This window comes from Coregonus clupeaformis, chromosome 17, assembly GCF_020615455.1.
Source record: "Coregonus clupeaformis isolate EN_2021a chromosome 17, ASM2061545v1, whole genome shotgun sequence".
Lineage (NCBI taxonomy): Eukaryota > Metazoa > Chordata > Actinopteri > Salmoniformes > Salmonidae > Coregonus > Coregonus clupeaformis.
This window is the reverse complement of record NC_059208.1, coordinates 30,104,445-30,126,459: the sequence shown is the minus strand read 5'-3', so window position 1 is coordinate 30,126,459 and position 22,015 is coordinate 30,104,445. Positions and strand designations below refer to the sequence as shown.

At 46.2% G+C, this 22,015-nt stretch overlaps 1 protein-coding gene across 2 annotated transcripts in view; it reads left to right on the top strand.

Moving 5' to 3' along the window:
- cdkal1 (CDK5 regulatory subunit associated protein 1-like 1) overlaps positions 1–22,015 on the top strand; it is a 649,501-nt gene that overhangs the window by 608,361 nt on the left and 19,125 nt on the right. For both annotated transcript variants that reach the window (XM_045226277.1, XM_045226278.1), the window contains exon 14: positions 1,585–1,749. In XM_045226277.1, coding sequence (XP_045082212.1) covers positions 1,585–1,749 — 165 coding nt within the window. The remainder of the gene's footprint in view (positions 1–1,584; positions 1,750–22,015) is intronic.

Here is a 22,015-nt window from a genome sequence, read left to right as displayed (position 1 = left end):
CCCCCCTCCCCATCAACAGCCCCCTTCCTTCATCTACAGCCCCCATTCCCCCATCAACAGCCCCCCTTCCTTCATCTACAGTCCCCCTTCCTTCATCTACAGCCCCCTTCCCCCATCAACAGTCCCCCTTCACCATCAACAGCCCCCCTTCCTTCATCTACAGTCCCCCTTCCTTCATCTACAGCCCCCCTTCCCCCATCAACAGCCCCCCTTCCTTCATCTACAGCCCCCTTCCCCATCTACAGTCCCCCTTCCTTCATCTACAGCCCCCCTTCCCCCATCTACAGTCCCCCTTCCTTCATCTACAGCCCCCCTTCCCCCATCATCAGTCCCCCTTCCTTCATCTACAGCCCCCCTCCCCATCAACAGCCCCCTTCCTTCATCTACAGCCCCCCTTCCTTCATCTACAGCCCCCCTTCCCCCATCAACAGCCCCCCTTCCTTCATCTACAGCCCCCCTTTTCCCCATCAACAGCCCCCTTCCTTCATCTACAGTCCCCCTTTCCCATCATCAGTCCCCCTTCCCCCATCAACAGTCCCCCTCCCCATCAACAGCCCCCTTCCTTCATCTACAGTCACCCTTTCCCATCAACAGCCCCCCTTCCCCATCTACAGTCCCCCTTCCTTCATCTACAGCCCCCCTTCCCCATCTATAGCCCCCCTTCCTTAATCTACAGCCCCCCCCTTTCCCAGCACACTTCTTTCAACTTACTCCCTCATCAGAATGCCTTCAAACACATTTTAAAAGAAAAGGAAGGACATTAAGAAACAGTAAGGTGTACACCATAACGTTGCTTCAATACAAAGCAAACATACAGTAGCCTAGCTTTTTCAGGTGGCGCTCACCAATGAAGTGAAACAAAGGTGAAACGGACTGTAAAGAAGTCAGTTTAAATGCCAGGCTAATACCAATACTACCAACCAACCACAACATAATGAAGGCCATTACAACCCCAAACCCCTGGAGGTTCATCTGCTCTGCACACCATCTTTAATCCAATTGTGTCGAGGTTGGATCCATCTTTTCTATAGGACCTAATGCAGATATAAGTGTGTAATCTCAGGAAGAAGCGGAGGAATGTGTTTGAAGGGACAGGGCTATATCTGTTTTGGGAATACTGGGAATGCCACAGTGTTCCGAGCTGGAACACTGAGCCCCATTTCCGTACTCCACTGGCTGCTAGGAGCAATCTGTGCACAGTAATGTGAAGCTTAACAATAAATCCCCTGCTGTACTGTACTGCCAGTGACTGGGACTGGAGGACATCTCTAAACCTTTTACTGGTTTCACTGGCATGTACTGTAATGTCTCCTTGGTTCCACCACCACCAGTTCATTTGAATCATCTTAAACTGGTCCACATTACCTTAAGAAACCTCCAATAATGTCCAGGTATAGTGTTAAATGTGGCGGAAGTAGATTTCACAAAGGAGGAGGCTCTCACTGAGCTGAGTGTGATCCATCACCATTGATTTTCCTATTTTTACACCATGTTCCTCTGCCAACAGTTTCACACGTTCAATCAATCAATCAATGGATTTCACACATTGACCTCTAACCCCCTATTTCATGTTTCCTGTGTCAGGTACTGGTGCCCAAGAGGTCAGAGTTCAAGGGGAAGATGATTGAGGTGGAGATCTTCGAGGCAGGGAAACACTTCCTGAAGGGAAGACCGCTGGACGGTTGTAAAGTGTTCACTCCCTCCATCGCCGAGCCGCTGCAGAAGGGAGAGGTGTCTGGGCTAACTCAGGTAAGCTATTCAATACAACAGGGTTTGTGTCCTCATGTGAACTACTATTAGAGCTGCAGCGCTAGCTATCTCAGACAGGAAGGTGGAATATCTACAGCAAAGTTAACAACGTACCAAACATACAGCAAATGGTTACGTTCCATATAGGAACTGTTTTCTTGTTCTGCTTCAAATAAAAGAGGCTTTCAAACCAGTTTACTCTGAGCTAGCAGGGTCACTTCAGGGCAGACATTGCACACATTATGAGTTGTTCCTCCAATAGCTGCCTTTCGTCCAGGGAGACAAAGTGCAATGTGATTTGATATGATTGGAAGCCATAACTACATGACTATTATTACTGTTACTCCAGGCCTGGAAATGACATTTCATTCACTGCGTCAATCCGCCTGCACCCATGTGAAGTCTTTCCTGCTAATGCATTACCACATCAGTGGCCCTATTGAATTCAACTAGCGGTTCAAGTCTTTCCTTTTCAGGTGGAAGCTGGTAGGCTGAGCTATCTCAGGTCGTCATCCTAATGTCTTACCAGGTTGAATAAAGGCAATACATTAATAAAATAATCACATGAACAGAAAAAATACATTATGAACAGGGGAGAAAGTCTTTCATTCAGTCAGTGTGAAGGAAATATCTATCTGAATTAGTGTTGTCACGGTACCAGTATCGCGATACTAGGAAGCAAAGGAAACGAAACATGAAGCAGTCTAAATGTCTAGAGGATAAAACAGTCTTCCTTATCTTGTCACCCAGCTGTAGCACACAGTATTTTACAAAAGTAGGTTTTAAAGGAACATCTGGTAGTATGGGGTCTGCATGCTAAGATGTGGTCAGATCAGAGCCAGGGCTCTCTGTGGGTCTGCATGCTAAGATGTGGTCAGATCAGAGCCAGGGCTCTCTGTGGGTCTTCATGCTAAGATGTGGTCAGATCAGAGCCAAGGCTCTCTGTGGGTCTTCATGCTAAGATGTGGTCAGATCAGAGCCAGGGCTCTCTGTGGGTCTGCATGCTAAGATGTGGTCAGAGCAGAGCCAGGGCTCTCTGTGGGTCTGCATGCTAAGATGTGGTCAGAGCAGAGCCAGGGCTCTCTGTGGGTCTTCATGCTAAGATGTTGTCAGAGAAGAGCCAGGGCTCTCTCCTGCTCAGTTGTTTATTTAATCAGACAGGATAACCTGGTGTTCCTAGAGGAAGCTGCTCTACCCCTTTCACCTATCCATCCTTCTCTCTCCTCCTTCCCCTCTCTCGCTCTTCTCACTCACCGATTCATCCCTCTCTTCCATGTTTTCTCTCTCTCTCTCTCTCTCTCTCTCTCTCTCTCTCTCTCTCTCTCTCTCTCTCTCTCTCTCTCTCTCTCTCTCTCTCTCTCCCTCTATTAGTCTGTCTGATCTCTTCATGAAGCACAGAGGGGTTCTGGGATACTGTACACATCATGCCTGGGGTACACACTGGGCCTGGACTACACACTGGGCCTGAGGTACACACTGGGCCTGGACCACACACTGGGCCTGAGGTACACACTGGGCCTGAGGTACACACTGGGCCTGAGGTACACACTGGGCCTGGACTACACACTGGGCCTGAGGTACACACTGGGCCTGAGGTACACACTGGGCCTGGGGTACACACTGGGCCTGGGGTACACACTGGGCCTGGGGTACACACTGGGCCTGGGGTATACACTGGGCCTGAGGTACACACTGGGCCTGGGGTACACACTGGGCCTGAGGTACACACTGGGCCTGAGGTACACACTGGGCCTGGGGTACACACTGGGCCTGGGGTACACACTGGGCCTGAGGTACACACTGGGCCTGGGGTACACACTGGGCCTGGGGTACACACTGGGCCTGGGGTACACACTGGGCCTGGGGTACACACTGGGCCTGAGGTACACACTGGGCCTGAGGTACACACTGGGCCTGGGGTATACAGTAGATAGACCGGCTGCTCCATAGCCATTCTTTGCAGAGAGGAAACAGACATCACATTTAACAGCCTTATGAAGAAACATACCATTCTGGTCGCTCTGGTTAAATGTCAATATAGGAGCGCTATTAGCAACCACATCTGTCTAAATAATCAAGTGCCATATCAAGTCAAATGGCACAAAGTGAATGTCATGTGACACACATCAAGTTTGCAGGTAGATTTTAGAGCAGTTTGAGGAGTGTTCACCTCTCTCTCTTCAGACATGATGAGATTAGGTTTAATCAGACCTGTGCTGTGTTCATAATGAACTATAGTGAGAATAGGGTGTCATTTCAGACACTTCCAAGTGTTGTTTATGAGGTCGCTTTTTACAGAGAGGAAAGATACGTCTTGGTGGTGGTGAACTTTAAAAACGTGATGTCATACCATGAGAGCGAGCCTGACGGTTTGTAGCGTCGGTTGGTTGGTGGACGTGGTGATGGCGGGCTGCCAGACTCTCTGTCCCAGTCCCAAATAGCACCCTATTCCCTACGCAGTGCACTACTTTTGACCAGTGCCCATATGGAATAGGGTGCCATTTGGGACGCAGCCTCTCCTTTATGTTCTGTTCCTGCCTGCCACTGCACTGCCCGGCTACAGCTCGGCTGTAAAAACCTGATGGAGTGTGAAATTAAAATGTGTATCACATTTCTGAGCATCATTTGATGTCCTTTCCTGTAGTACAAATGTTCAGGAGCTGCTCCTGTGAAAAATAACACTGAGCTCCCAGATTTAACATACGCAAGAAAAATAGTGACAGTTTAGCCAGCCGTATAATTTCCAAATTGCTCATTGAGAACCCTCACTCACTCATACTCGCTCTTCAACCTCTCTCTCTCTCTCTCTCTCTCTCTCTCTCTCTCTCTCTCTCTCTCTCTCTCTCTCTCTCTCTCTCTCTCTCTCTCTCTCTCTCTCTCCCCCCCTCTCTCTCTCTCTCTCTCTCTCTCTCTCTCTCTCTCTCTCTCTCTCTCTCTCTCTCTCTCTCTCTCTCTCTCTCTCTCTCTCTCTCTCTCTCTTCCTAGGGGCTTTAGGAAGGCAATTAATAATATTTACATAATATCTGTTTTGTTTAAAAGGGGTTTACAGGGGAGTGGGGGCGCAGTAAGTGAGATGGTTGTATGATAGTGCTTCAGCTCAGTGAGTGGACTGGAATCTCACAGTGCAGGTGTTTTTAGTGACAGTCAGGTTGGACAGGAATCTCACAGTGCAGGTGTTTTTAGTGACAGGTTGGACAAGAATCTCACAGTGCAGGTGTTTTTAGTGACAGGTTGGACAGGAATCTCACAGTGCAGGTGTTTTTAGTGACAGTCAGGTTGAATAGGAATCTCACAGTGCAGGTGTTTTTAGTGACAGTCAGGTTGAATAGGAATCTCACAGTGCAGGTGTTTTTAGTGACAGTCAGGTTGGACTGGAATCTCACAGTGCAGTTGTTTTTAGTGACAGTCAGGTTGGACAGGAATCTCACAGTGCAGGTGTTTTTAGTGACAGGTTGGACTGGAATCTCACAGTGCAGGTGTTTTTAGTCACAGTCAGGTTGGACAGGAATCTCACAGTGCAGGTGTTTTTAGTCACAGTCAGGTTGGACAGGAATCTCACAGTGCAGGTGTTTTTAGTCACAGTCAGGTTGGACAGGAATCTCACAGTGCAGGTGTTTTTAGTCACAGTCAGGTTGGACAGGAATCTCACAGTGCAGGTGTTTTTAGTCACAGTCAGGTTGGACAGTAATCTCACAGTGCAGGTGTTTTTAGTGACCGTCAGGTTGGACTGACTGTAACAGGGATTTATAAAACCTGACATGAGAGAGGTCTTGGTCAAAACAGATAAATTATGAAGCTAAATAAGACAGCATTCAGTTAGTCTTGTTGTCAAAGAGCTTGTAGACTAAACCATCTGACCTGAAGGAGAGGAGAGAAGTGTGTGGACTGTCCAGGTGTTAGAATTCTCCTCCTGGTTGTACTTTATGGTTATTACATTCCTGTTGCTGTGTGGTCCACTAACAGCTGCAATTAGCTCAAGGACTAGCAGATACCGTAGCTACTACCATCCCTATTAGTTAGAGGACTATAGCATCTAGCTACAACCATACCTATTAGTTAGAGAACTATAGCACCTAGCTACAACCGTACCTATTAGTTAGAGGACTGTAGCACCTAGCTATAACCATACCTATTAGTTAGAGGACCAGCTAGCTACAACCATACCTATTAGTTAGGGGACTATAGTCGCTTAGCTACATCCGTACCTATTAGCATTGTTAGAGGACTATAGCGGTTAGCTACAACCGTACCTATTAGTTAGAGGACTATAGCATCTAGCTACAACCATACCTATTAGTTAGAGGACTATAGCATCTAGCTACAACCATACCTATTAGTTAGAGGACTATAGCAGTTAGCTACACCTATACCTATTAGTTAGAGGACTATAGCACCTAGCTATAACCATACCTATTAGTTAGAGGACTATAGCATCTAGCTACAACCATACCTATTAGTTAGAGGACTATAGCATCTAGCTACAACCATACCTATTAGTTAGAGGACTATAGCAGCTAGCTACAACTGTACCTATTAGTTAGAGGACTATAGCAGTTAGCTACAACCGTACCTATTAGTTAGAGGACTATAGCAGTTAGCTACACCCATACCTATTAGTTAGAGGACTATAGCATCTAGCTACAACCATACCTATTAGTTAGAGGACTATAGCATCTAGCTACAACCATACCTATTAGTTAGAGGGCTATAGCAGTTAGCTACACCCATACATATTAGTTAGAGGACTATAGCACCTAGCTATAACCATACCTATTAGTTAGAGGACTATAGCATCTAGCTACAACCATACCTATTAGTATTGCTAGAGGACTATAGCGGTTAGCTACAACTGTACCTATTAGTTAGAGGACTATAGCAGTTATCTACAATCTTACCTATTAGTTAGAGGACTATAGCACCTAGCTATAACCATACCTATTAGTTAGAGGACTATAGCAGCTAGCTACAACCATCCTTATTAGTTAGAGGACCAACTAGCTACAACCATACCTATTAGTTAGAGGACTATAGCATCTAGCTACAACCGTACCTATTAGTTAGAGGACTATTGCAGCTAGCTACAACCATACCTATTAGTTAGAGGACTATTGCAGCTAGCTACAACCATACCTATTAGTTAGAGGACTATAGCATCTAGCTACAACCATACCTATTAGTTAGAGGACTATAGCACCTAGCTATAACCATACCTATTAGTTAGAGGACTATAAAAGCTAGTTACAACCATACCTATTAGTTAGAGGACTATAAAAGCTAGCTACAACCATACCTATTAGTTAGAGGACTATAAAAGCTAGCTACAACCATACCTATTAGTTAGAGGACTATAGCATCTAGCTACAACTGTACCTATTAGTTAGAGGACTATAGCAGCTAGCTACAACCATACCTATTAGTTAGAGGACTATAAAAGCTAGCTACAACCATACCTATTAGTTAGAGGACTATAGCATCTAGCTACAACCATACCTATTGGTTAGAGGACTATAGCGGTTAGCTACAATCATACCTATTAGTTAGAGGACTATAGCACCTAGCTATAACATACCTATTAGTTAGAGAACTATAGCAGTTAGCTACAACCGTCCTGCCAGGCAGTAAACAGCCTCTGACACCTCTTAAGTAAACCGGTTTTGCTCCAGAAAGGGTTTCTGTCTCTTTCCCAAATTATGCCCTATTCCCTATATAGTCCACAACTTTTGACCGGGGTCAAAGTAGTTCAACATAGTGCACTATACAGGGTGCCATTTGGGATGCGGCCTCTCTCGCTCCTTTCCTCTTGTCTATGCAAAACCACAGCTGTTTATCACTGGGGGTGACACAATGTGCCAGGGTTTTCACTGCAATTATATGTCCTACACAGCGCTAAGCTATTAGCAGCCTATTCCATCACGGACGGAAACCCATTATACACATTCACAATCTCTCTCTACAAATACACACACTTACACACACACTTTAACACACGCATGCGCGCGCACACACTCACACACACACAGTGTACAGCACCAGTACTCAACTAGGTGGCAAAGGTCCAGAACAGCAGAAACTGGATCAGCAGCGCGACCAGGTGGACTGGGGACGGGAACAGCCATGGGTCCTCAGGCCAGTTAGTCCTGAGGCATGTTCCTAGGGCTCAGGTCCTCCGGGAGGAGAGAGATGGGAGAATTAGAGGGACCATACTTAAGATCACACAGGACACCAGATAAGACAGAGGTTGAGACAGAGTCTGCGTCTCTCACGTGGATCGGCAGACCATTCCATAAAAATGTAGCTCTATAGGAGAAAGCCCTGCCTCCAGCTGTTTGCTTAGAAATTCTAGGAACAATAAGGAGGCCTACGGCTTGTGACCGTAGCGTACATGTAGGTATGTACGGCAGGACCAAATAGATAGGTAGGTAGGTAGGAGCCAGTCCATGTAATGCGTTGTTGGGGAATCAGCCCTAGCCTTAACAGGAAGCCAGTGTAGAGACTCTAGTGCTGGAGTAATATGATACAGTGCTTTGGTTCTAGTCAAGATTCTAGCAGCCGTATTTAGCACTTGCTGAGGTTTATTTAGTGCCTAATCCGTGTAGCCGGAGAGTAGAGCGCCATTTGTGACAGGGGGCCATTTGTGACGCACACCCTGTCTCTCAGTCCTTCTCTCATGTGGGAAGAAACACGGCAAGCTGTCAGTGGCCCTCTTGAAGAGGGAGGAGGAGAGGGCTTCAATTGGACTCCATTTATGTCCTCCTCTCTCTGCTTCTAGACCTATCAGCCATGATGACTAGCAGGTTGGAAGACACACACTTTACCCTCTCTGTTGGACTGTCATGCCAGCCCATACAGAGCCATGATTACAGGTCAGACAGAGATACCTCATGGTACTGATGTTGAATGGAGCAGGAGGATATGGGAAAGCTAAGTGGGATGTTGTTTTGCTGCTTATTTCACCACAAAGATGAAAGGGTTGTGGGATGGTCCTCCTTGCCATGTATGGAAGAGTAGCTTGGTCATATTTATTTTAGATTCACAGTAAGATAAGTAGTAGAGATTGATGGTGATTGATATGTACACTGTAGGTAGGGAAGGCTACTCTCAGAGAGTAGTAGAGATTGATGGTGATTGATATGCACACTGTAGGTAGGGAAGGCTACTCTCAGAGAGTAGTAGAGATTGATGGTGATTGATATGCACACTGTAGGTAGGGAAGGCTACTCTCAGAGACTAGTAGAGATTGATGGTGATTGATATGTACACTGTAGGTAGGGAAGGCTACTCTCAGAGAGTAGTAGAGATTGATGGTGATTGATATGTACACTGTAGGTAGGGAAGGCTACTCTCAGAGAGTAGTAGAGATTGATGGTGATTGATATGTACACTGTAGGTAGGGGAAGGCTACTCTCAGAGAGTAGTAGAGATTGATGGTGATTGATATGCACACTGTAGGTAGGGAAGGCTACTCTCAGAGAGTAGTAGAGATTGATGGTGATTGATATGTACACTGTAGGTAGGGAAGGCTACTCTCAGAGAGTAGTAGAGATTGATGGTGATTGATATGTACACTGTAGGTAGGGAAGGCTACTCTCAGAGAGTAGTAGAGATTGATGGTGATTGATATGTACACTGTAGGTAGGGAAGGCTACTCTCAGAGAGTAGTAGAGATTGATGGTGATTGATATGCACACTGTAGGTAGGGAAGGCTACTCTCAGAGACTAGTAGAGATTGATGGTGATTGATATGTACACTGTAGGTAGGGAAGGCTACTCTCAGAGAGTAGTAGAGATTGATGGTGATTGATATGTACACTGTAGGTAGGGAAGGCTACTCTCAGAGAGTAGTAGAGATTGATGGTGATTGATATGTACACTGTAGGAAGGGAAGGCTACTCTCAGAGAGTCGTAGAGATTGATGGTGATTGATATTTACACTGTAGGTAGGGAAGGCTACTCTCAGAGAGTAGTAGAGATTGATGGTGATTGATATGTACACTGTAGGTAGGGAAGGCTGCTCTCAGAGAGTAGTAGAGATTGATGGTGATTGATATGCACACTGTAGGTAGGGAAGGCTACTCTCAGAGAGTAGTAGAGATTGATGGTGATTGATATGCACACTGTAGGTAGGGAAGGCTACTCTCAGAGAGTAGTAGAGATTGATGGTGATTGATATGCACACTGTAGGTAGGGAAGGCTACTCTCAGAGGTGGACCAAGTCCATATGTCATGTTCATATAGTCAACAACATCTCTACAACTAGATTTGATTTAGCTTGCTATTTCAACTTCTGGTCATTTTAGTTTAAAAGCAGAAAACCCACACCTGATTTGGGGAGGTGCAGCCTGCTAAAACAGAAAAGACACCCGTTACTCTCCACCAAAATAAAAAGTCTGGACTGTAAGGAAGCAGTAATTATTCTCTCTACTTTTGGTCCCTGTCTCTCTGTCCCTAGACTCCCCCTAACCCTAACCCTTTCTCTACCTGTCTTTATCTGTCTCTAGACTCCCCCTAACCCTTTCTCTACCTGTCTCTCTGTCCCTAGACTCCCCCTAACCCTTTCTCTACCTGTCTCTCTGTCCCTAGACTCCCCCTAACCCTTTCTCTACCTGTCTCTCTGTCCCTAGACTCCCCCTAACCCTTTCTCTACCTGTCTCTCTGTCCCTAGACTCCCCCTAACCCTAACCCTTTCTCTACCTGTCTTTATCTGTCCCTAGACTCCCCCTAACCCTTTCTCTACCTGTCTTTATCTGTCCCTAGACTCCCCCTAACCCTAACCCTTTCTCTACCTGTCTTTATCTGTCCCTAGACTCCCCCTAACCCTTTCTCTACCTGTCTCTCTGTCCCTAGACTCCCCCTAACCCTAACCCTTTCTCTACCTGTCTTTATCTGTCCCTAAACTCCCTAAACTCCCTCAAACCCTTTCTCTACCTGTCTTTATCTGTCCCTAGACTCCCCCTAACCCTTTCTCTACCTGTCTTTATCTGTCCCTAGACTCCCTCTAACCCCTTTCTCTACCTGTCTTTATCTGTCCCTAGACTCCCCCTAACCCTTTCTCTACCTGTCTTTATCTGTCCCTAAACTCCCCCTAACCCTTTCTCTACCTGTCTTTATCTGTCCCTAGACTCCCCCTAACCCTTTCTCTACCTGTCTTTATCTGTCCCTAAACTCCCTCTAACCCTTTCTCTACCTGTCTTTATCTGTCCCTAGACTCCCCCTAACCCTTTCTCTACCTGTCTTTATCTGTCCCTAGACTCCCCCTAACCCTTTCTCTACCTGTCTTTATCTGTCCCTAGACTCCCCCTAACCCTTTCTCTACCTGTCTTTATCTGTCCCTAAACTCCCTCTAACCCTTTCTCTACCTGTCTTTATCTGTCCCTAGACTCCCTCTAACCCTAACCTAAGTTAACCCTCACTATGACATCATTGTGTTCATGAACCCAGTAGACAACCTTGGCGTTGGTTCACACTGGTAGTCAATTAGTGACTGATGCTGTCTGTTCAAACTGCTGTGACACAAGCAGGGCCTATTAGTTTTTTTCCGCCACTATCTGTGTACACACACACACACACACACACACACACACACACACACACACACACACACACACACACACAGTGTAAACAAACAAACATGCTCAGTCTGTTTGTGTAAAATGTAAACACACTTTCCCATGACGATGTGTCTGTGTGGGGACTGACTGGAGACTTTCCCATGATGATGTGTCTGTGTGGGGACTGACTGGAGACTTTCCCATGACGATGTGTCTGTGTGGGAACTGACTGGAGACTTTCCCATGATGATGTGTCTGTGTGGGGACTGACTGGAGACTTTCCCATGACGATGTGTCTGTCTGGGAACTGACTGGAGACTTTCCCATGACGATGTGTCTGTGTGGGGACTGACTGGAGACTTTCCCATGATGATGTGTCTGTGTGGGGACTGACTGGAGACTTTCCCATGATGATGTGTCTGTCTGGGGACTGACTGGAGACTTTCCCATGATGATGTGTCTGTGTGGGGACTGACTGGAGACTTTCCCATGATGATGTGTCTGTCTGGGGACTGACTGGAGACTTTCCCATGATGATGTGTCTGTCTGGGGACTGACTGGAGACTTTCCCATGATGATGTGTCTGTCTGGGGACTGACTGGAGACTTTCCCATGATGATGTGTCTGTCTGGGGACTGACTGGAGACTTTCCCATGATGATGTGTCTGTCTGGGGACTGACTGGAGACTTTCCCATGATGATGTGTCTGTCTGGGGACTGACTGGAGACTTTCCCATGACGATGTGTCTGTCTGGGGACTGACTGGAGACTTTCCCATGACGATGTGTCTGTCTGGGGACTGACTGGAGACTTTCCCATGACGATGTGTCTGTCTGGGGACTGACTGGAGACTTTCCCATGATGATGTGTCTGTCTGGGGACTGACTGGAGACTTTCCCATGACGATGTGTCTGTCTGGGGACTGACTGGAGAGGCAACAGAGGAGTTACACAGGAAGGTGTCATTGTGGAATAGGTCCTTTACATTTAACATTTTAGTCATTTAGCAGACGCTCTTATCCAGCGACTTACAGTTAGTGAGTGCATACATTTTCATACTGGCCCCCCGTGGGAAACGAACCCACAACCCTGCCGTTGCAAGCGCCATGCTCTACCAACTGAGCTACAGGGGACCTTTAATGTTCTCTGTGTGTGTGTGTGTGTGTGTGTGTGTGTGTGTGTGTGTGTGTGTGTGTGTGTGTGTGTGTGTGTGTGTGTGTGTGTGTGTGTGTGTGTGTGTGTGTGCTGCTCGCCACTAAATTGATTAATTCCAACGTTGGTGGCTAACTGTGTAAATAAATCAGTGTGTGTGTGAATAATTGACTGTTCTTCCACTGACTGCCCTGACCCTGGCTAGATTGTTATGTCTGTATGTGGAAGAGTCCAGATAATCAGACAGGACAACAAGAGTCTGGTGACCTCAGTGACCCAGTACATAATCAGACAGGACAACAAGAGACTGGTGAACTCAGTGACCCAGTACATAATCAGACAGGACAACAAGAGACTGGTGACCTCAGTGACCCAGTACATAATCAGACAGGACAACAAGAGACTGGTGACCTCAGTGACCCAGTACATAATCAGACAGGACAACAAGAGACTGGTGACCTCAGTGACCCAGTACATAATCAGACAGGACAACAAGAGACTGGTGACCTCAGTGACCCAGTACAGTGTGTTGCTTGGTTGGTTGGTGGGTGGGTTTGTTCAGTGGCTAAACAATGTGGGAAGCTGCCTGCCAAACCCACTGTTGCAGAGCTGTAAACACACACACACACACACACACACACACACACACACACACACACACACACACACACACACACACACACACAGCAGTCACTCTTGGTTCCCTGTAGGATTCAAGGTTTTTTGCAGAAGACAGCAGGGCTGGTACATTCTCTTTCTATCCACAGCAGTCCGTTGTCATGGACAGAAAGGTCATTCTGTTCCAAATGAAGAGATGTTTTCTTGTTTACTTCAATACGCTTTTCTGTTTGTCATTATTGTGAATTATTTGATTAAGACAGGATCTTTTTATTCTTTATTTACTGAAAAGAAGGTTCCAAAAATATCACTCCCAGAGCACTCCCTGTCCTTTAGAGGAATACACATCTCTCCTCTCCTCCATCTCTCCTCTCTGTTCCTCTCCTGGCCTCCACATACATTCACCTTGATAGAAAGTGGTTTTCCCATTGTGCCGACCAAAGGACTCATTCCAGTGTCTGCTCCTGGGCAGGGCCCTCTGAAAGGAGAGAGAGGCTGTTGTGAACACTCATACAAATGGGAGCGCCTGCTCTCCGCCACAGCAAGTGCACCTCCAAATAATCAGCTCTATTCAAACAACAGCATTCAGAGAGGGGGGGAAGAGAGGGAGGGAGGGAAAGAAAGAGGGGGAAAACAAGCTGCTCCATCCATCCAGAGATGACAGATGAAAGAAACTCACCCTCCTCACCCAGCCTCCCCTCACTCCTCTCTCCCTATCCCCCTCTCTCTCTTTCTCCTCCTTCCAATAATGTACCCCCCCCCCCCCACCCTCTCTCTCTCTCTCTCTCTCTCTCTTTCAAGGTCTCTTCCGTATCTTTCCTCTCTTCCTGGCACTTTGAAACGCCACCCCATCGGCACGGCTCGCAGGCGGCGGGGTGCGGCCTCGGAGGTTGCAGCCAAAAGACAATAATACGCCAGCATTATGTATGTCAACAACCCGGCGCCATGAAAAATCTAATTGCCATTAAAAAGTGTCTTGCCGTGTGCCTCCCGCCTAACTCCCACCTCTGTAGAGCAATCTGGATGTATTCATGGTGGGTGAGGATGCTTTAATCATTCACAGACAGACGGCAAGGCAGAAGTACGTGTGTGTGTGTGTGTGTGTGTGTGTGTGTGTGTGTGCGCGTGCTTGCATAACACCTGGAACTACTGGGTATTAAGACGCTGAAGCGGCTAATTGTGCAAAAACACACACTACACACACACTCACCACCAGGGTGGGATTGCCAGCCCTTTGCAGCATCATACCCCACTCAGAGACCCGGGACCACTGGGACCCAGACAGAGACAGACAGACTGGGAAATAGGGAGACAGGGCTGGACGACCAGAGTCTATACCTTACCCCACACACAGCTCCCCAAGCCCCCCCCCAGTCTGCCTACCAGACCCGCTCCTCACCAGCCTCAGGCTCTTAGGGAGGATTCCATAAACACTAGTTTATTTTAATCTGATTTCATCCTCTCCTTCTCCTCTGTTTCGTGACAGAAGAACAGCGTAGGTTTACTGTGACGTGTTGATGGAACTCTTACGGTGTGTTACTTTGACGTTGCATTATGCATACATTTGTGGTGATGAAAAACACTTAAGTTGAATGATAGATTAGGTTTGGATGTTGTTGTTATGGCAACAGTTAAAAAAAATATATATAAATTAACCAATCAGAAGGAAACCGTCTCAGTAAAAGGAACTATGTTATGTTTTAAGTTGTTCATGCGTCTATTTTGACATCTTTATTCTAAGCCTAGCAATATTATGTAAGTTGCTCTATCCAGTGACTTTTTCAAACCTCTGATTTACTAGTCTGACTTATACGTTGTTGACTACGGGAGTCATCCAAAATTTACCTCATTTTCACCACTGTCTTGCCACAATACATTCCTATTTTTACATATCTGCACTTTATTTACAATGTGGTTTACAAGACCTGGTGTTGCTTTACTGTAACCAGCACACAGAGTTAGAGTTAGAAGTAAACTCACTAGCAATACATTTACATTTACATTTTAGTCATTTAGCAGACACTCTTATCCAGAGCGACTTACAGTTAGTGAGTGCATACATTTTTATACTGGCCCCCCGTGGGAATCGAACCCACAACCCTGGCGTTGCAAACGCCATGCTCTACCAACTGAGCTACACGGGACATCCATAATTCACGTATGACTTTTCACTATTGCCCGTTCCCGAATGAGTGAATCTATCCCCATGTACCAATGTCCTCCTTATTTGACAGTGAGTGTGGCACAAATAAGTTTGCGCTGGTCAGGTACAGACTTCTGTAGTGCTTCCTGGGCGGCAGGAGCATGCGTTGTCTGAGTGAGGGGCATGCTGATGTAAAAGATATCAAACAGTGATGACGGGCATTGACAGGACGGTCACAGCCACAGTTCGCTGCTCTCACAATATCTCTCTCTGACAATACACTGCATACTATAGTCCACCTCTCATCAGACAGTCTAGAACACTTTTAGAGTTCTGCATACTACAGTGAGGGAAAAAAGTATTTGATCCCCTGCTGATTTTGTACGTTTGCCCACTGACAAAGAAATGATCAGTCTATAATTTTAATGGTAGGTTTATTTGAACAGTGAGAGACAGAATAACAACAAAAAAATCCAGAAAAACGCATGTCAAAAATGTTATAAATTGATTTGCATTTTAATGAGGGAAATAAGTATTTGACCCCTCTCAATCAGAAAGATTTCTGGCTCCCAGGTGTCTCTTATACAGGTAACGAGCTGAGATTAGGAGCGCACTCTTAAAGGGAGTGCTCCTAATCTTAGTTTGTTACCTGTATAAAAGACACCTGTCCACAGAAGCAATCAATCAATCAGATTCCAAACTCTCCACCATGGCCAAGACCAAAGAGCTCTCCAAGGATGTCAGGGACAAGATTGTAGACCTACACAAGGCTGGAATGGGCTACAAGACCATCGCCAAGCAGCTTGGTGAGAAGGTGACAACAGTTGGTGCGATTATTCGCAAATGGAAGAAACACAAAAGAACTGTCAATCTTCCTCGGCCTGGGGCTCCATGCAAGATCTCACCTTGTGGAGTTGCAATGATCATGAGAACGGTGAGGAATCAGCCCAGAACTACACGGGAGGATCTTGTCAATGATCTCAAGGCAGCTGGGACCATAGTCACCAAGAAAACAATTGGTTTCCCGAGTGATCGCAGAGATCCTGGTTCGAATCCAGGCTCTGTCGTAGCCGGCCGCGACCAGGAGACCCATGGGGCGGCGCACAATGGGCCCAGCGTCATCCAGGGTAGGGGAGGGAATGGCCGGCAGGGATGTAGCTCAGTTGGTAGAGCATGGTGTTTGCAACGCCAGGGTTGTGGGTTCGATTCCCACGGGGGGCCAGTATGAAAAAATTAAAATAATGTATGCACTAACTAACTGTAAGTCGCTCTGGATAAGAGCGTCTGCTAAATGACTAAAATGTAAATGTAATGATGTAACACACTACGCTGTGAAGGACTGAAATCCTGCAGCGCCCGCAAGGTCCCCCTGCTCAAGAAAGCACATATACAGGCCCGTCTGAAGTTTGCCAATGAACATCTGAATGATTCAGAGGAGAACTGGGTGAAAGTGTTGTGGTCAGATGAGACCAAAATCGAGCTCTTTGGCATCAACTCAACTCACCGTGTTTGGAGGAGGAGGAATGCTGCCTATGACCCCAAGAACACCATCCCCACCGTCAAACATGGAGGTGGAAACATTATGCTTTGGGGGTGTTTTTCTGCTAAGGGGACAGGATAACTTCACTGCATCAAAGGGACGATGGACGGGGCCATGTACCGTCAAATCTTGGGTGAGAACCTCCTTCCCTCAGCCAGGGCATTGAAAATGGGTCATGGATGGGTTTTCCAGCATGACAATGACCCAAAACACACGGCCAAGGCAACAAAGGATTGGCTCAAGAAGAAGCACATTACGGTCCTGGAGTGGCCTAGCCAGTCTCCAGACCTTAATCCCATAGAAAATCTGTGGAGGGAGCTGAAGGTTCGAGTTGCCAAACGTCAGCCTCGAAACCTTAATGACTTGGAGAAGATCTGCAAAGAGGAGTGGGACAAAATCCCTCCTGAGATGTGTGCAAACCTGGTGGCCAACTACAAGAAACGTCTGACCTCTGTGATTGCCAACAAGGGTTTTGCCACCAAGTATTAAGTCATGTCTTGCAGAGGGGTCAAATACTTATTTCCCTCATTAAAATGCAAATCAATTTATAACATTTTTGACATGCGTTTTTCTGGATTTTTGTTGTTGTTATTCTGTCTCTCACTGTTCAAATAAGCCTACCATTAAAATTATAGACTGATCATGTCTTTGTCAGTGGGCAAACGTACAAAATCAGCAGGGGATCAAATACTTTTTTCCCTCACTGTATAGTTCACCTTTCACCAGACAGTCTAGAACCCTTTTAGAGTTCTGCATACTATAGTCCACCTCTCACCAGACAGTCTAGAACCCTTTTAGAGTTCTGCATACTATAGTCCACCTCTCACCAGACAGTCTAGAACCCTTTTAGAGTTCTGCATAGAGTTCTGCATACTATAGTCCACCTCTCACCAGACAGTCTAGAACCCTTTTAGAGTTCTGCATACTATAGTCCACCTCTCACCAGACAGTCTAGAACCCTTTTAGAGTTCTGCATACTATAGTCCACCTCTCACCAGACAGTCTAGAACCCTTTTAGAGTTCTGCATAGAGTTCTGCATACTATAGTCCACCTCTCACCAGACAGTCTAACACCCTTTTAGAGTTCTGCATAGAGTTCTGCATACTATAGTCCACCTCTCACCAGACAGTCGAACACCCTTTTAGAGTTCTGCATAGAGTTCTGCATACTATAGTCCACCTCTCACCAGACAGTTTAGAACCCTTTTAGAGTTCTTGGAATATGCAGCCTGGGTTGTAAAGCCACGTGAGGGCCAGAGGTAGTGAGTTGTCCATTAGTAGTCTTTGGATGGGTTCAGGTAGAGTCACCTTACAGGTCCTGACCTGTACAGGTCAAGTAGCCTGATCCATATCGGCATGCAAGGGGAGAGCTAGAATCACCTTGCCTCAGTCTGTGTCCCATGGACGGGTTAGGGTAGTCACCTTGCCTCAGTCTGTGGTCCATGGACGGGTTAGGGTAGTCACCTTGCCTCAGTCTGTGACCCATGGATGGGTTAGGGTAGTCACCTTGCCTCTGTCTGTGACCCATGGATGGGTTAGGGGTTAGGGTTGTCACCTTGAATGTGTGTGATAACCATGCAAGACAGTCCCTCCAGGATTTAGTTTTTTTTTGTGTGGTAATATTGTACTGATCTGACTGTTGTATGTGGTAATAGTGTGGTAATTGGTCAAATTTGCAAGCCCTCACATAATATGCAGGTAATTGTTGATTTTGCAAAAAATTGGACATCGCAGAATCTCAATCCTGGAGGGACTGGGCATCATCTCAGTGTGTAGTCCCTGGTGTTGAGTTACTGTAACCAGATTGGGCTTCAGAGATCAGGCCTTACTGTAACCAGATTGGGCTTCAGAGATCAGGCCTTACTGTAACCAGATTGGGCTTCAGAGATCAGGCCTTACTGTAACCAGATTGGGCTTCAGAGATCAGGCCTTACTGTAACCAGATTGGGCTTCAGAAATCAGGCCTTACTGTAACCAGATTGGGCTTCAGAGATCAGGCCTTACTGTAACCAGATTGGACTTCAGAGATCAGGCCTTACTGTAACCAGATTGGACTTCAGAGATCAGGCCTTACTGTAACCAGATTGGACTTCAGAGATCAGACCAGTAACCCCACTCTACTGTTCAGTCTTCCTATATGTCAAGGGTCACACTAACAGCCTTGTTCATGTAAGCCATGTGACAGGAAGGCTACTCTGCCATACAAAGGCAAAGTGCAGTACCTGCGTAATGTAAATTACCCTTCACTAAGCCACGCCCCCCTTGCTTACTGTTGCAACCTCTGACATTTTACCGGGAAGCCAAATTCCCCCTTCTAACCACTGGCGAAATCCCCTCACAATGATCTCAAATTGTGTTTTTACTACACAATGAAATTAAACACTACCCCTTGCTAATCAGAAAACTATCTGGTACAGTATGTTGTGGTGGACTGTCATTACCTGTTAAAATTATGTTTATGGGGAATCACGTGACCCTTGAACGAGATGGCCGCATGAACTAGGAGCTCCGCACAAGTAGTTTCCAATTCCTAATCTTACCTCCACTTCAAGTTTAAACTCATTTAGCTTTAGTCAAAAAGTCATGGCGGCTTCAAAAGGCAACACTACAGGTGACATTTTTACCCGGACTCGAGTACTAGCGACGGAAAAAGCCTCCAAGAAGCAGCTAGCTTCAGAAAAAGCTAGCGCCATTAGCCAGGAGAAAGAGGACCCGTCCCCCCCCGAGGCCCAACGAATGCCAACCTCGCACTCTGTCGAAGACATCTTTTCTGAGCTGAGATCCCAACGTACAGAACTCAACACTAAACTAGATGCCATTAACGCTCAGCTCAGTGCGATAGGGGGCAAGGTGACAATCCTGGAAAATGCCTTGCCTGACATAAACAACAAGATAACCATAAACGCGGGCGCCTGGACGAGGCAGAGGGGCGAATCCTATCCACAGAAAACTTATTGACAGACGCCATGGAAACAATAGCATATGCTAAAAAAAAATAGAGCAGCTGGAAGAGAAAAACAGAGGACCTGGAAAACAGGGGGCGAAGGAATAATTGTGTTCTATTAAATCTGGGCGAAAAAAGAAGAGGGAAACATGCCACTGATCCGCTACCTGCAAGACAAACTTCCCGAGTGGCTCCACCTGTCCACCGACAGGCCCATAGAACTCGAGAGAGCTCACCGAGCACTGAGGCCCCCACCAGCAGCCAGACAACCACCGCGCCCAATCACCATCGTTTCCTGAGATTCACCGACAAGGAACGAGTCCTACAGGCGGCGAAAACCAACACCATTACAGTGGGAAACGCCAAACTCACCTTACTCCAGGACCTGTCAGCTGGAATACGCCGAAAGCGCCGAGAGTTTGACGAGGTGAAGAAATGCTCCATTGACCGAGGCATCTTTAGGGGATTCAAATACCCAAACGAGCTCAGGATTCTTCACCAAGGAGCCCTGCGACACTTCAAAACTCCCGAAGAGGCAAAACGTTTTTTGAAAGACAACCCCGGTCAATGAGAAATGGACCATTGACTAAATGCGATTAATGCGATTACTGTTATTACTAAAGGAGGTAAGACAACATATAGCCGATATCCAAAGACCCACCGCCCTGCTAAATTTCATTATAGCCGTCCAATCTATATTTATGTTCCTTTAGCTGAGAGGGATAGGCCCCATATTATAACTTAGGCCTACTGTATGTAGGCTGGGCTATTGATTTTATTTTCTCCCTTTCTTAATGTGGTCTGGACGGGGCTACGTTGTCAGTTACTCAATGCGGGCGGAGAGGATGAGGCATTTCTTTGGTGGGGAGGGGGAGACGTTGTGCGTTGCTAACTGTTCCCGGTCTTTTTTTTTTTGTTGGAACACAGAATTGTGACTGAGCGGGAGGTAACAGATCCAACGGGATATGTCGAGTTGTTTGGGAACTCGGCTGGGGTGTTCAGAGATTGTTATTTTATGTAAACCATTTATTTTCCTTTTATGTAAACGCAGCTGTAACTACGATCCACCTTTACCCAGAGATGACTTGCACTAAAGTTCGATTACTGTTCGATGACGATGACTAGTACCTTAAATCTATTGACATGGAACTGCCACGGTCTAGGCCATGCAATAAAACGGAAAAAGATACTATGTGCTCTAAAAAAGGAAAAAGCAGACATCGCGCTATTGCAAGAGACACACCTCTGTGATGCTGAACATGCCAAACTCCGCAGAGCTTGGGTGGGACAGGTGTATTTCTCATCTTTCAAATCCAACAGTAGAGTTACAGCAATACTTATCCATAAGAATGTTCCATTCATAATTGACAAAAACATATCTGATCCGGAGGGGAGATTTATCTTGATAACTGGGTCACTGTATGGGCAACCAATTACTATCTTAAACATATACGCCCCTAACACAGATACTCCTGCTTTTATGTCGAAAATGATAACTCTGTTCAATGAGCATTGTGTTTCCTTTGGAGTGTTGGCCGGAGATTTTAATTGTACCCTGAACCCAACCCTAGACAAATCATCTCAAATCACCACCACAAATCCTAGATCTGCAAAGATGTTGAACTCTCTTACTAAAGAGATGGGACTGATAGATATCTGGAGAGAGACTAATAGCTCAGCTATGGACTATACATACTACTCTAATGTCCATAACACCTACTCCCGTATAGATTACATTTTTATCCCAAAGAGTTTCATAAATTCAGCCACGTGTACAATCGGACCCATAGCGCTTTCGGATCACGCCTTTGTCCACCTCCGCTTTGACCTCTGCAAAAACATCCCGAGATCAAAGAGCTGGAAATTCAACACCTCCATGCTATCAAACGAAGCATTCCATACATTGGTAACTACATGGATAGACAACTACACACAAGACAACAAAGATTCTCCTGTTTCTCCGGCCACAATGTGGGACGCTGCTAAAGCCACACTAAGAGGTCATCTAATTGCATATGCTTCCTCTAAGAAAAAAGCAATGGAAGCACACAGGCTAGATCTGGAGAGGGAGCTGGAACGCTGTGAAAAAGTACATAAACAATCCCCAGACAGCACCTCCTGGAGTCAACTTAAAGCAGCCAAAGCCAAACTGAATTTGGACTATACTCGGGAGATTAAAAAAAAAAGTTTTCTTTACTAAACAGAAATACCATGAGTATAGCAATAGGCCTAGTAGATTGCTTGCTTATCAATTAAAGAAAGAGCAGTCAGAGCGTACAATTATGGCTATCCGAACAGCAGAGGATGAGGTCACATATGATC